This window comes from Mustela putorius, unplaced genomic scaffold, assembly GCF_011764305.1.
Source record: "Mustela putorius furo isolate JIRA1106 unplaced genomic scaffold, ASM1176430v1.1 tig00003898_pilon_pilon_pilon, whole genome shotgun sequence".
Lineage (NCBI taxonomy): Eukaryota > Metazoa > Chordata > Mammalia > Carnivora > Mustelidae > Mustela > Mustela putorius.
The window spans coordinates 16,585,990-16,602,613 of record NW_025422047.1 but is presented as its reverse complement, the minus strand read 5'-3'; the positions used below and the strand labels follow the sequence as shown (position 1 = coordinate 16,602,613).

The 16,624-nt window shown below is 35.8% G+C and overlaps 1 protein-coding gene across 2 annotated transcripts in view; it reads left to right on the top strand.

Moving 5' to 3' along the window:
* Positions 1–3,841, top strand: part of SPPL2A (signal peptide peptidase like 2A) — a 50,487-nt gene extending 46,646 nt beyond the window's left edge. For both annotated transcript variants that reach the window (XM_045067969.1, XM_045067970.1), the window contains one exon: positions 3,539–3,841. In XM_045067969.1, coding sequence (XP_044923904.1) covers positions 3,539–3,613 — 75 coding nt within the window. In that variant the 3' untranslated portion in view covers positions 3,614–3,841. The remainder of the gene's footprint in view (positions 1–3,538) is intronic.
* The last annotated feature ends 12,783 nt before the right edge of the window (positions 3,842–16,624 follow it).

Genomic DNA, 16,624 nt, shown 5'->3' with positions numbered 1-16,624 from the left:
TCCACTGACCTTTAGTCACTTTTGTGTGTATAAGCTTGTGTTTTAGCAGTCCTCATAGAATTACCAAAATTATTATAAAGTTTGTAAAATTGAGGCCCTTTTAAAGCATTAAACCAGACTTGTGTCTTTACAGTCTTTATATATAATCATTTTTTTTGCAAGTGCCAAAAGTTTTTGCTACTATTTGATAAATCAAATATAAAACAGATAATACAAAATAAAACCAGAATCTAAGGTGATGGATGGCACACTTGTTTATGCTGCTAATCATTTGGTTCATTCCAATGCCTGGTATTGGAGTGAATGCAAGAATAGTGGTAGTAAAAAGCAGGCCTTTGCACTACACACTTTTTAAATGTCATGGTTTAGCCCTGATAACCTTTTTATGCTTTTTTCAAAGGGGAAATTATACCCCATTTGTTGCTAAAACATAGAGACTTTGTGAAAGAACTTTAGTATTTTTTTAGTTTTTTGGCCCTCTCCATGAATTTTTCTGATCAAAAGAAGTAATATTTCTATAGGATTTCAGTGAAGTAGTACTGATTTGGAAATCCTAGTTGTATATTCTATAACTTAAAACTACTAACACTATTACTTGCTACGAACTTTTTTCCTTGACTGCTTCAAGAACTATGATTCTCAGTTCCATATGATTCTACCCAAAGTCTTAAGTTCTGATTACCGTAGAATAAATAAAGATATTTCTTCTCTAGAGAGAAAAGTCAAGCAGTAGCCTAATTACTTTGGCATAAAGAACAGCTAGGAGACATCATCATTTTAGGGGATTTTTTTGTTTGTTTCTAATACTAAATCAGAGGAGTTAGATTTATGTAACAACCACCAGTGGGTTACATTTCCTACCCAGAGTAGGAAATAAGTGTTCAGTTTGTTGATATCCAGTAAACAGTGGGTTTGTCTCTGTTAAATGTCACTAGTGCTTCTAATTATTTTTAGAAGTCACAAGCTGTAACTGACAAGTCAGAATACAGAGATACTTAGAACAACGCTGCTTTAATATCAACAACTCTTCAGTTACTCCCCTTTAATGAGAGTTTTAATAGAGTGTTTCTGGAGATTGGTCCAATTATAAATAAGCAGAACTATCAGAAAATGCCAGGCAAGCCAACCTGGTATCAGAGGACATCTTTCCAAACTGAGCTTGCTTATTTACAAATGTTACAAAAAACTATACCAATTTTGCCAGTCAATTTTATTATCTGTATTAATTTTGTTACATTTTTAAAAACCTAGTCCAAGGTTGCACTTCATGTTTCTATATTGCTTTTATTGAAAAGTCAGTAAAGAAAATACAGAGTATAGATCTTTTTAATAAGTTGATTTTGAAAGTTTTTTTTAACAACTACATTTACATACATGGTTAAGGATTAGATTATAGTGCCTGAGGTCCCTGAGGATTAGGAAAGAAAAGTCCCTGAGGATTAGGAAAGAAAAGGCATGTGATAATTTAGGGGGTGGAAGCTGTGAATTCAGTAGGGTACAGGTGCCAGGGCAAGAGGCTTTCCCCACCATCCATTATGCTGAGGCTGCCTCCGTTCTCTTTCCCCACAGCTCCAACCTCTCACACCCAGAATTTCTAAACCGCTAGAAGAAAAGGGACCTAAATATATCTTCCATGCTTCTCCTTGCTCTCCCTCATTTAAATGGTGACTATAATCAACTCTTCAACAACATTCATGTGTTTTATGTGGGAAAGTGTTTGATAAATGTGTTGCCTGTCTCAACTGGACTTTTATCTCTGCCCCCCAAAGTGGTACAAACATGTAACTATCTTAATCTCGGGGATATGTTTGGCAAATACAGGACCTCAGAATTGATTTTTTGGGGACTTGAGATGACTCATAGAGTCCTGGCAGGATTGGGCTTTATAAGCTGTCTCCGTTTCTTAAGACAGTTGTCAGCTGAAAGCCTCAGCTCTTGTGGTATTCTTGTCTGGCGAGGTCAGAGACCCCATTTGGGTATGATCCTGCTGTCTGCTTCCTTTTCCAAAAAACACTAAAGCTTTTAGAATCACTTTACAAAAATAGGAACATTTATCTTGCTGGTCTTTCTTCTAATTCTTGATAAAGAAGGGAAAATGTGCATCACAGTACTGAAAATCACTCATCTAAAAAAAAATCTTTGACAATCTTCACAAAGACATTAGGTAGGTACTTTTTTCTAAGTAATTTTATGTGAAAAACACAATGAAAACATGTAAGCAGTTTCTTCTTCCTTCTGCCTTCATCCCAAATGTAAAAAAAAATTTATATAGGTGTATGGATGAGCAGAGCTGAAGTGACTGAAAAAAGTTTAACTGGTAATTCCTCTAGAGTAGTCTATAGCAAATGTATTCTTGATTTTATTTTCAGAGAATCATTTGACCTTAAGTTCCTTCCATTTATTTGGTTTTGGTAGAAATATTTGTTACACAGTATTTCCAAAATTTCATGTGTCATTCTGAAATTATTTTACAGTCAGTTCAAGGTGTCAGCCAGGTTACACTGTCCTCAAACTAGCAGGTATTCTCACAATGACTTGTGGGGTCACTTTTAATTTTTTCACTTTTAACAGTGAACAGTGAACACGGCCTGGAATCACATCCTAGAATGAGCATCGGGAATATCTTCCTTTGGTGATAGAGTTTCCACTGCCATGAAGGGCAGTTCATATTGGGAAATAGAAATAGTGGAAGATTCAGAGAAAGCGTTTATCAGTTTGACCCTGAGTCAAATGATTAGGCTTTTCTTGTCACCCTGACCATATCCTTAGGAACATGGATATTAAACCAGTGCATTGCTCTAAAAGGAATGCCCAGTTCCATGGAGTGCTCCCTTGTCTCTCTAAGATATATTTACTTATTGGGGCGCCTGGGTGGCTCAGTGGGTTAAAGCCTCTGCCTTCGGCTCAGGTCATGATCTCAGGGTCCTCAGATGGAGCCCCGCATCAGACTCTCTGCTCCACAGGGAGCCTGCTTCCTCCTCTCTCTCTGCCTGCCTCTCTGCCTACTTGTGATCTCTGTCAAATAAATAAATAAAATCTTTAAAAATATATATTATTTAAGGGCGCCTGGGTGGCTCAGTGGGTTAAGCCGCTGCCTTCGGCTCAGGTCATGATCCCAGGGTCCTGGGATCGAGCCCCACATCGGGCTGTCTGCTCTGCAGGGAGCCTGCTTCCTCTTCTCTCTCTCTCTGCCTGCCTCTCTGCCTACTTGTGATCTCAAGCTGTCAAATAAATAAAATCTTTAAAAAAAAAATATATATATATATATATATATTATTTATTTGAGAGAGAGCCTGCATGAATGGGAGGAACTGGAGAGGGAGAAGCCGACTCCCCACAGAGCTCGGAGTCAGACGTGGGGCTCCATCCCAGGACCCCAGGATCATGACCTGAGCCACAGGCAGACACCTAACCCACTTGACCACCCAGGCGTCCCCTCCCTGTTTTTTCTAAAAAGTGGGAATCCTTTGGCCAAATTAGTAAATATTGAGGGCAAGTTGAAATTTTGCATTTCCTGACATTTTTTATTTATGCCTAGGTGATGGACCATCTGGACTATGCAACAAATGAAGAAAACCCTGTGACTGCTGGGGAACAGATTGTTCAACAATAATATTATGTAGAGCTGCAATAATGTGTCAGTTGATTTTCTACGAATAGAGTTTGACTTTTTAAATTGACTTTTGAATTGACAATCTTAATGAATCTTCAGTGATATGCTTGCAAATATATATTTTTAAAAGCTGGTACTGACAATTACATCAAATAATTGAAACACATTTGCTTTTAACTATGTTAAAGTTGTGCCTTCACATTAAATAAAAGCATATGGTCTGTGTAATTTTGAAGATCTGTTATATACAGTATATTTTTCTAAAGAACTGTCTTGACCCACCCTATACTTTCTTACTGAAATGTTTCTTTCAACTCCTAGTAATAGATAAAAGTACTTCTGTCAGAGAGAGTTTCTGAACAGATTTTACTGTCAAGAATTATGCAAATTTTATTCTCTGTAGAAATAACTGCCTAAGACCATGTTAGAAAGCAGTTCAGTGATGAAATTTTGGACCTTTTCACTGCAGAGGTTAGAAAAATATAATTGGGGAATATATATAAATGGGTATTTTTGTAACATAAGTTTTTTTTAAGTCCCAGTCTTTTTTAAACTTGAAAATCTAAATTACTTTAGTCTGCCTATGTATTATATTAAAATATTTTTCAGATATAAAGAAACATAATATATAGAACTAGTCATTAAAAGGGCACAGAAACTGAAATCTGCAGTTTTCAGTGGTCTGTTTTTCTTGAAGAGGTAGTTTAAATTTCTTCACTAACATTCAGTTTTGTCATGGTATTCCTTATCTCTGAAATTTTGTTCTGTTGATGTTCAGGCTTGAAATTTTTAAAAAGTATTTATCAACTTCTGTGTTAACACGGGTGGCTCATTGTGTGAGTACAGCAGCCCTAACAGTCTCTCCTCACCCCCTCAACCACCACCTTTTTTTTTCCTAATTCCCACTTCCTTCCCCTATAAGAAACCAATGTTAATCTTTTAATATTTTGATGAAGGATGGTTTAATATGCAAAGTGTGCTTCAGAGGAAAGAAATGGAGACAAATAGGAGACTGGATTAGTCCCAATTTACTGACAATACAAGAATCTGAGTAAATTATTTTAGCTCGAAACCCTTGTATCTCAACTTTCATATCTGCAAAATGAGTAAGTTAGACCAACTAATCACTCTGGTAACTTCCAACTTGAAAAATATCTTTCTCATTCTTTGCTGAATCTCAGTGTGACCTTGAATATTATCCTGGAAGTCGAGGTTGAAGTATCTTTCCACTGTCTTTTGTTTTAAGAAATTCCCAAATGATGAGTGATTTCAACAGCAGCAGGATTTTGCATTTCTCTGTAAGTAATGTACAAGATTGTGAATAAGTCTGTGATCTTTCATTCTAAGGCAATTTCAGCTGATTAAAAAATAAAGCTAATGCCTTTTAAAAATGGATTTAATTTTTGATGTTTGTAGTAAACTTAATATTTGAGGGAGTTAGATGTTTAATTTTGTTTCATTAACTTTTGCTAAATAAACTATAGATAGAGAAGCTCCCTGAGAGTCTGCCCCTCTTTCCTCTTAGTGTACTTATGGGTCCTTTGGTTTATGGCAAAATGACGGTAAGTATCTGTCAAGTAAGAGTTAATTTTGCCTCCATAATACCAAGTTTGGATTTTTTCCAAAGAATCTAATTTATTTGGCAAACTCTGATAGAACAGATTAAGTGCCATTTTAAAGCTCCAACTATATTTTCATTTATAATATCAATAAAATGTTTGCCAAAATACAGTTTTTTTAGTAAAATTATCTGTACTCATCCCAACTTTATGATATTTAAAAGCCTCAACCACATTTTATGTAGAATATTAAAGAAAATCTTACATCTAGAAATGTGAAATCTTAGTTCTTTGATAGAGTCTACTTTATCCAACCATAAGTTATCAGAGGTAAAACTTTATTCTAGTTTGCTATTAAGATGTTATCGATTAAATGAAAATAAGAAACAAGTGAAATTCCACAGGTTTCTCCATTCTCAGTGTCAACTTTATTTGTATTCAAAGAATACTTCTAGCAACCTAGCTGAAAATATTTTGAGAAATTATAGTAAAGTGCAGAAATATTTTGTTTTGGAAATCAAAATGAACAAAAGGTGAGGGAGATGGAGGTTTGGCTTTAAAAGGCTGTGTCATTTCTTCCCCTCTCATCCCCCCACCACCTATCACTTGAAGGGGAAGAGAGTTGTTTTTTTCCTAAACATGTCTTTAAATGAGTGAGAGATATAGTATTATTACTTACTGCAAAAAAAATAATTTATTACTTTTTAGAAAGTGTCAATAAATATTTTGTAGTTTATCAAACAAAAAACTAAATAATCTCAAATAGAAATAGAGGTGATTTTTACTTCACTTTAGGTCAGCAAAGGTAAATACGAACTTTTTGGTGAAAGACCGTGGTATTCTGATACACTCTATTTTCTTCCAGCTTGTAGATTTTTAGATTAGCAGTACCTTAGTAGAATCTGTGATTTACTTTTGAAGGAAGAGAATTTTAACCCATGCACTGGTGGCATTTATAGATTTTAGTTTCATGACCATAGAGGTTTTTGTAAAATGGTACATTTAAAGTAAATACTCAAAATGAGCTTTCCAGTTTTACTTTGCTCTTTCAATTTCTCCCATAGGTATAATCAAACATTTCCACATTTGACCGAAAAATACTTGAACTAATTTTATGTAAGCTTGGTTTCTAGAATTTCGATCTGATTATCTGGCTCAGCCAATGAGATTTCAAAAACAGGAATTGCATTTCAGACCAGTGGAATGCACTAGTGTGAAAGGGTTTATGTTTTCCCATTAATAAGGAAAAAAGTTAAATGATGCCAAATAACCAATTCTGCAGTTTAAAATTTTTATTTTCAGTGCTCTCTTTACCTGAGGACAATCCTAAAGGGGGGGGGGGTAGGATAATGTAAATAAAATCAAAATACTGAATATAAATCACTTTTTGCTTCCTAGAAGAAAGATACTCTGTAAATTCAAGTGACCTGAATCAAATTACTCAACCTTTTGGAATTGGAAAGAAAATGTGTAGTACTCACGGTTTGGGATGCTGAAATTTCAGAGTAAACAAAATGATTCATAGAGTAATGTACAGGCCATATGATCATAAACACCATGTTTATATATTTCCTTGTTTAATGTTGCCATATTTGAGGACAACTTTACATCTATAAGTGTTCATTGGCGGGAAAGTTACTTTTAAATCCAATTTTTATAACAGTCCTCCATTATTGCAATTGAGACAACTATGAGAAAAAAATACAGAATATTTATGTCATCGTATGTTTCTTTGATTAAGATAAAAAATATTGTAAACTTCTATTCCTTTGGAATATGGATTTTTATGGTCTCTAAAGTTTATCTGGTTAGCCTGCAGAATTTCCTAGTAGAACAAATCTGTGTCAAGTTTTTGCCCATTTTATACCTGTTGTATTTTGTTCTAATGAGAACCTTTTTAAAAATACATATGATTGAATTTTTACTTCTTAGAAGATGGTTTGAGTGTGGAATTTTTTTTAACATTTTGATATGTCAGTTGGTATAAATTAATAATTTTGTAACACTACTAGGCTTTATTTTTTTTATGGAACATGATTTAAAATTTAAAATTTTTTGAAGTGTTAATTTAGCAGTGCTTTAAAACTTCATTATGTGCCAATACTGATAAGAAAAAGTTTTTTAATGTATTGAATTCACTGTGGTATTCAATAAATTATATTTTAAAATAAAATTTTAATTCGTTTTATTTTTAATGGTGAAATACAATTGGAAATGAACTTAAAAGTATACAAGATCATGTTCACATAGAATATAAATTGTAATAGTCTTCAGGAAATTGTGTAGTTAATTTAAGTCTGACAGATTATCCGTGAAACCTAGATTCTAGAAGTGTCATTTACTGGAAATTTATACTGATACATAATACCGCTTCCTAAATATTTATTGAATGCATGGACTTTTTTTTAAACCAAGAAATGTTACCTGTTACAGTGAATACTCCTGGCATCTGCAGCCTTGCTGCTGTTCTCACAAATTCCTAAGACCCCAGCTGCCATTGTACTGCCTTTTTAACAAGCTTTACAGCTCCTCTTTATCATGCAAACATGTGAGACCCAGTACCTCAAACTCACCTGGAAGCCTGGTTGAACTCCAGATTGTTAGGCTCCAGTCCCAGATTTTCTAATTCAAGTCTGGGGTGGAAGCCAACCCAAAATTTCCATTTCTCACAACTTCCCAGGTGACATTGGTATTGCTGGCCTGGGGGCCACACCTTGAGAGCTACTGGTCTAGGGGGAAATAGAGTATAATAGTTGCATCAAGGGCCCACCATGAGGTTTGTTTTCTTAAGTTGAAAATGATGATTCTGTGTTTGCGTGTTTGTCCAGCCACGTTCGGTTTACACAGGTACAATAGTGAATGTACTGAGGACTGTGATTTAGCCAAGCAAGGTCAAGAAACTTGAAGATGAACAAGGGAATTTAGGATGTATGTCGAAGCAGGTGAATATAACTTACTAACGAAACTTAAGCTGGGAAAGGAAGGACATGAAGATTTGAGGGGTGATGGAATGATAGTGAAAAGGTGTGGGGATAAATGCATTTTAGGTCCCCATATTGTTGAGTGACTGTTGGGTTTAGAACATCAGAAGTTGGGATAGATGAGCAGTGGTGATCAGAGTGGACTGTTAGATTTTGAAATTATGAGGAATTGTCATTACTGGTAATGACAAAGTCATTGTAGGCTTCTCAGATAAAATACAGGATGCCAATTTAAATTTGATTTTCAGGCAAATAAGGGTCATTTTTTAGTGTAAATGTATTCCAAGGTATACTTAGAGCATACATATTTTGTATATGTATATTTTCTTGATAGCTTATTCCCAGTATGGGTCTATTTTCATCCATTATACTGATCACCCAATGAGTCCTTTCAGTCTAGTAATCTCTATCCTTCAATTTCAAAAAATATTTTAAAATTATTTCATTATTATCTCTCTTTCATTTTTTTCTGTTCTTTCTTTCTGGAAGCCTTGATATTTTGATGTTATACCTCCTGAACTGATCCTCTATTTGTCTTCTCTTTCCTCTCAAATATTCCACCTCTTATTTTTGCCCTGTTAATCTAGAAGATACCCTTAACATTATTTTCTGATCTTTTATTGCATTTTTTTTTCATTTCTCTTAGCATGTTTTTAATTTCCAAGAGCACTTTTTTGCTCTCTGACAGTTTTGTTTTTGACAGTTTATTTTTTATAGCATCCTATTGCAGTTTCATTGATGCTGTATATTCTCTTAACTCTGAAAATAGTAATGACAGGGCTTTTGTTTGCTTGTTATTGAAACTCATCTATAACCACTGCTTTCTTCCAGTTCCATTCTTATGTGTTGTATCTTACAAGCTTTCTTCAGAGGATAGGATATTTTCAGTTTTCTGTCGATGTTTAAGAGTGAAAAACTAAAAACCCAATTGGATACCCTGAGCACATAAGTGGGGCTTAAAGAATGTTTTTATTATTTATTTATTTATTTATTTTGAGCAAGATAGAGCAAGTAAGCAGGGAGTCCAATGTGGGGCTCCATCCCAGGACCCTGGGATCATGACCTGAGCCAAAAGCAGATGCTTAAGTGACTGAGCCACCCAGGTACCCGAAAGTGGATTCTTACATGAAAGGTACATTCTAGGATGATCTGGCTCTGCTGCTGGGAAAGCCTGATGCTAGTATCTTTAAGTGCCTTCTTGTGGGATGATCAGATTCCTTAAAAAAATCTCTCCTAATCTCTTGGAGTCATGTAGTTGGAGAAAGTGTTGACAGTCTTATCATTCTGTATGTAAACATTCACTCAAATACCATTTTCAGTGTATTACCTATGCATGCCCTCAACCGTGACTGGATCCTGCAAGCCAAAGACCTGTTTTACTCTCTCCAAGGATGAAAACTACACTTTTCTGCCAGTCAGGAAGGGACACTTGCCCACCTGCATGAAGTAGAGGAAGAGATCTGGCTCTTTGTGGATTAGAAAATAGCCATGTTATTTTCATCCCAAAAGAAATAACCGGTTTAGCCAATGATGATCAGTGTATGAAACCATTAGGTAGAAGGAAACTTTAAACTGGCAGCACCTGAAATCATTGGTAAATCTTACAATTACTAAAAGTGGGACAACCAGACATTGCAGGCCTTTCAACATGATACAGTGTGAAGCACAAAGCACCATGAACTGTTCTTGCAAAAAAGGATAACCTGGAATCTGATCAAATCTAGAGCATGAACTTCCACCCACAGGCAATATGGAGGATTAAGAAACGAGTTAAAGAAAGCTCAAGGGAGCAAACTTGCAAATAAAGAATATGCAACATTATAAAGGACAACTGAATTGGTTCTCATAATAAATCAATAGCATAGGGGGAAAGTGAGGAAGGAAGGGCTGCTCTAAATTAAAAGAAACTTCTATGACATGATATCCAAATCCCTTTTGTAGACCTTTGTTTGGATCCTGATTCAACAAACCGACTAAACAAGACATTGGTGGGTGCCTCGGTAGCCCAGTTGTTAAGCTTCTGCCTTCGGCTCCAGTCATGATCCCAAGGGATCAAGCCCCTCACTGGGCTCCCTGCTCAGCGGGAAATCCGCTTCTCTCTCCCGCACCCCCTGCTTGTGCTCCCTCTCTAATCTCTCTCTGTCAAATAAATAAATAAATAAAATTCGTTAAAAATAACTAAATGAGATGTTATTGACCCAACTAGGAAAATTTGGTTATGAACCAGATAAAAGACAATACCAAATAATTACTATTTATTTTTTTAGATGTGATAATGGCATGATGTCCACTTTGTAAAACAGGTGTATGTCAAAATAAAGAGCAAAATGATACGATGTCTATGATTTCCTTTAAAGTAAATCAGCTTCAGCTAAGAAAATAAGAAAAAAGATAAAGCAAATGCAGTAAAATCTTGTTAATCATTGAATATGGGTGATGGGTATTTGTTTCAACTCTTGTGTATACACGAAATCCCCACTACCTGCATGAAATTATTTATTAAAATTTTTCATTTTTCGGGTGCCTGGGTGGCTCAATGGGTTAAGCCTTTGCCTTCAGCTCGGGTCATGGTCTCAGGGTCCTGGGATTGAGGCCCACAACCGGCTCTCTGCTCAGCGGGGAGCTTGCTTCCCCCCTCCCCTCTCTTGACTACCTCTCTGCCTACTTGTCATCTCTCTCTCTATGTGTCAAATAAATACGTAAAACTTAAAAAAAAAATTTCATTTTTTATTTGAGAACTGTTGTTTTGTGTAGCGTTGCAAAGGAACAAAATTAGGTGTGTGTACAATTTCCTTTCATGGGTATCTCTCCTTACATTTTTATCCTTCAGCTATATGTTTGTAATCGTTCAGTATTAAGCATATACATTGTATTTAAATCTTTTTCAAAGCACAGAGTCAATCCAAGTAATAGCTGGTTTTTTGGTTATTTTATGTTTTTATGTATTTCAGTTTTCCTTAAGGTGTTATGTATACTGTAATGGCTTGTATGATCTTGAGGTATATTAAGTTAGCTACCAGCATGTTATTCTTTTGAGATTTTCATGAAACAAGATGAAGATCTCCTAAGAATAGTGAGGCAGGTATATACACATACACGTACTCACACACGTAAATGAACATATATACTTACAGTAATTCCATTTTAATGCCATTTAACTTCCATTGTAGGACCTTCCTTAGATAACCTTATAATGTTAAAATCTTAATAAATCTTTATTAAGTTAGCAGATATGTGTTAGCGATGTTGATATATAACAAAGATATCCAATACCAGAAGAAAAGATCTTTTTATGAGATCCCTTGTTTTCAATTTTTAAAAAATATGTGTTTGTTTAGTTTTGAGAGACAGATAAAACATGCAAGGCAGGGGTAGGGGTAGGGGGTTGGAGAGGAGGGAGAGAATTCCAAGCCGTCTCCATGCTCAACCCTAACATGGGGCTCAATCTCACGACCCTGAGGTTATGACCTGAGCTAAAATCAAGTATCAGACACTCCACTGAACGAGTCACCCAGGCACCCCTCCTTGTTTTCAATTTTTGCCAATAACCTATGTAAAGAAAACCTTTTTTAGCGAACGAGGTTATCAAAACAAAAGGCTGTTTCAAATTAGATGATCAAATTTAAATGGACTTATCTTTTTTTTTTAAGATTTTATTTATTTGACAGAGAGAGAGTGATCACAAGCAGGCAGAGAGGCAGGCAGAGAGAGAGGGGGAAGCCGGCTCCCTGCTGAGCAGAGAACCTAATGCGGGGCTCAATCCCAGAACCCCAAGATCACAACCTGAGCTGAAAGCAGAGGTTCAACCCACTGAGCCACCCAGGCACCCCTAAAGACTTATCTTTTTATATGTCTTACTACTTGGGCTTGCTCAGAAACATTGATATGTCTATGCAACTTAACAATTCATAATTAGAACCACCAATTAATAATTTTAAAATTGACCCTGCAAATTATATATGCAGCACAGTCTCATGATCTCTAAAATCCAAAATCACCAACATCTACAACCTGATTATTCATCCCTCAGTTTTATGTGATTAAGTCTCTGCCTGAGACTGAAATTCAGAGATTAGTTTTTTACATAAACTTCACAAGTTTTGTTTGTTTGTTTTTACTTTTTCAGGAAGCAGTTGAATCAAATGATTTAAGGATAGCTACAACATCAAAATTAGTTTTAGGAAATTATCACTGTTCATCATAGTTGGATACATTTAGTCTCAGACCCCTCTAAACTCTCCTCAGCCAAAGTCATCCATTCATTGTAGACTCACATACACTTCAGCGAAGTTCGTGTAGTCCCAGCAATAACATTCTTCATCATCACAAAGGTTTTGTCTGAGTCAAAGGGGCATTTCTCCCTATGGCTACTAGTAATTGGTTCTAGCTTCTGCCCAAATACAGTCACTTGGGTCAGAGTTTCAAAACTTAGGAATAATTTTTTTTTTTCCTTTAAAAACAAACTAGGGCCGGGGCACCTGGATGGCTCAGTGGGTTAAAGACTGCCTTCAGCTTGAGTCATGATCCTGGGATCCTGGGATCAAGCCCCGCATCAGACTCTCTGCTCAGTGAGGAGCCCGCTTCCTCCTCTCTGCCTGCTTCTCTGCGTACTTGTGATCTCTGTCTGTCAAATAAATGAATAAAATCTTAAATGTATATATATATACATATATATATATATATATATATATATATATATATAAAAAGACAAACTAGGGCCAAAGAAAAGTTATCAAAAAATGTTTTTTATTTGTGTATTACATAACTAATTTGCATATTTGCATGTAATAAGGTTGAAGAGGCCCAATTTTCATCCTGTCAGTAATTCAAGAACTATTTATTGACTACCAATGATATGCCAGGCACTGTACTAAGCTATCAGGGTTAGAAATTAATATTTGAAATATTCCAGATATTTTTGGTTGCCGCCATTTTATAAGCTTTCCCCTTGCAAACCAGGTTAATTCTTTTGAAAGAATGACTCAGGAAGAAAATCCATTAATCCTCTCTCCTAAGTACAGCAAAATTTGTTGGAATTGGTTTAATCACTTTTTGCTTATATAAACAAAGGATTTTTCCAAACATTTATAAGTGTCTAATTTAGGTGACAGGGAAATTTTACATAAAATAAACATTGCATATATTGACTTTCTTTTTAGTTGTTTTGATGCTTTAATCGATTTTAATTATTTACATGTTGCCAACGTTCTAAGTTGTTCCTCTTCAGTTATGAGATGCATCGTCTCTTTCTCAGTTCCCTGGGGACTTTTATTGGTGGCAAATCCATTCAAGGAGAAGTCAAATCATGATTAGTGTGGAAACAATCATATAAACCAGCTACCTGGGCCTAGTAAAGAAAACAAAGATCCTGAATTAGCTGGTTAAATAGTTTGAGGGAAAGATTTTGTGAAAAGACTGAATCATATGCAATCTGTTGTTCTCTACTATTAGTGACCAGTTTCTCAGTTTTTTGTTTTTGTTTTTACTGTCATAAGGGGCAATACAGAATAAGGGTTAAGGGAATTAGAATCTGGAATTAGGCTGTCTTGGTTGTAACCCTGACTGTGCCCCATGTGTCAGTTTTGTCCTCTGTACAGGAAGAATGGTAATAATGGCACCTGGGTGGCTCAGTGGGTTAAAGCCTCTGCCTTCGGCTCAGGTCATGATCACAGGGTCCTGGGATTGAGTCCCACATCGGGCTCTCTGCTCAGCGGGGAGCCTGCTTCCTTCTCTCTCCCTGCCTACTGTGATCTCTGTCTGTCAAATAAATAAATAAAATCTTTTTTAAAAATGGTAAAAAAAACATAATAATAATAGTACTTAGCTGATAGAGTTGAGAGGACTTAATACATGTTAAGTGAGTAGAACAACACTAGGCAAGTAGAAACCATTCAACTAACGCTAGCTAGTTATTCACGTAGGGAGGTAAGGACACCGATGCTTTCCAATTGTTTAACTGTAAACGTGCTTTACTCATCTGAATATAATAAACCTCTGTATTTGTGTGGATGTCAAGGTTTGTGAAACACGTATTAAAGAATTGTGGGAAGTCATAAAACTTGACTGATGTCACTTGAATGGTACTTTTAGGTGCTTCATTTTTTTAAGATTTTACTCTAAAGTAAAATATTTGGGGCGCCTGGGTGGCTCAGTGGGTTAAAGCCTCTGCCTTCAGCTCAGGTCATGATCCCAGGGTCCTAGAATCGAGCCCCAAATCGGGCTCTCTGCTTGGCAGGGAGCCTGCTTCCTCCTCTTTCTCTGCCTACTTGTGATCTCTGTCAAATAAACAAATAAAATCTTTTAAAAAATTAAAAAATAAAGTAAAATATTTATTTTCAGTATTTGAAATATTTGAAAAATTATATAAGATAAAATAAAAAATTCATCTTATGAAAATATTTCATTTTTAAGGGGGAGGGGCAAAGAGAGAGGGAGAGAAGTAGGCTACCTGCTAACAGGGAATCTTAGGCAGGGCTTTATCCCCCGGTCCTGAGAACGTGACCGGAGCTGAAATCAGGAGTCAGATGCTTATCTAACTGAGCCACCCAGGCACCCCTGCTCACTTCACATATAATACGACTTACAGTAAACTCAGAATATTCTAAAAATATTTTTTCTAGGTTAAAATTAAGCCTCTTTATTATTAAATACCCTAAGACCTCAAAAAATCTACTAATATTTAAAATGGTTGTTTTGCATATTTCCCTATTGCAGCTATTTGAGTTTATATCAATCAAATGTGCTTCTAAAAGTTTCTAAAGGCAAATGCAACACCAAGTGTTGTATATATATATTTGTTAAAAAATTTAAATCATAAAAACGAAGAAGAAATTTTCTTTATTACTATAGCTATGTAGTTAAGTCTTGAATGGGGTTAGTATTTTTTTTTTAAGATTTTATTTATTTATTTGACAGAGATCACAAGTAGGCAGAGAGGCAGGCAGAAAGAGAGGAGGAAGCAGGCTCCCCACTGAGCAGAAAGTCCAATGCAGGGAGCTTGCTTCCTCCTCTCTCCATCCCAGGACCCTGAGATCATGACCTGAGCTGAAGGCAGAGGCCTAACCCACTGAGCCACCCAAGTGCCCCAAACTGGAGTAGTATTAGGTCAGCCCTCAACTTTGTTCTTCTCCTTTAATATTGTGTTGGTGATTATCAGTATTTTGCCTCTCTATACAAACTTTAGAATCAGTTTGTTGGTATCCACAAAATCACTTGCTGAGTTTTTGAATGAAACTGTCTTGAATTTATAGTTCAAGTTGAGAAGAACTGATATCTAGACAATATTGATTCCTTCCTATTCATGTAGACAGAACATCTTTCCATTTACTTAGAGTTTCTTTGATTTCTTTCCTCAGAGTTTTGTAGTTTTCCTCATATGAATCTTGTATATATTTTGTTAGATTTACACCTAAGTGTTTCATTTTTTGGGTACTAATGTAAATGGTACTGTGTTTTAATTTCAAATTTCAATTATTCATTTCTCATACACTTTTATCAGGATAAAATTTTTTTTCCCTTGAAAATCTTTTGTTGCCCACACTGTTGTAATCCTCTACAACAAAATTGTGTTTATATCACTAGATTGAAGCATTAAGATGGAAGACAGATCCTATTAGTCGGGATTCTGCAGAGAATGATTCTGCATAACATATATATATATATATTTGGCTCATGCAATTATAAGGTTTGAGAAATCCCTCTATTTGCTGTTTGCAGGACAGGAAAGCCAGTGGTATAGTTCTTAGAACCAGAGGCCTGATGGTGTACTTGCAGTCAAGAACACGGGAAGACTGGTGTCCCAGCTCATCCAGCAGGCAAAGAACAAATTCCCTCTTTCTCTGTCTTTTTGTTCTATTTGGGTCCTCAGTAGATTGGAGAACAATCTGCTTTATTCAGTAACCCAACTCAAGTGCGAACCTCATGCAGAAACACCTTCACAGACACCTCCAGAAATCATGTTCAATCTCCATGTCCATGTTAAGTTGGTCCCTAAATTTAACCATCATAGGGGTAATCGGAATTAGTGGTCCTCACACTGAGATATAGCTACATGCCCATGGTGATAAATGAGGACATTCCAAGGGATATGGATAATATTAAGGGAATTGATGTTTAAGAAATTGATTTCATAAGAGTAATTTTATTTCATATTTCTCTTACTTTCATCTTCTTTTTGTCTTTCTTATTTCCACCTTCATAGAGGCTATCTCATAGTTGTTCTACATACCATGTGCACTGGAGAACTGGACACTTAGAACCTAAGGCCAATGTAGTCAATCAGGTTTAGAACAAAACCTTTAAAGAAAGAAGTACAAACAGTAGCACAAGGACTGAGCCATGTAGGGAAGTGACCTAGCTCACACTGTGTGCTCCACAGGAGATGTTCAACAAATGTGAGGAGTAAATGGATGACTGATTAATTAAGCAGTAGACTATGAGAACACTGATTTCCATATTCTGCTCCACTTCTC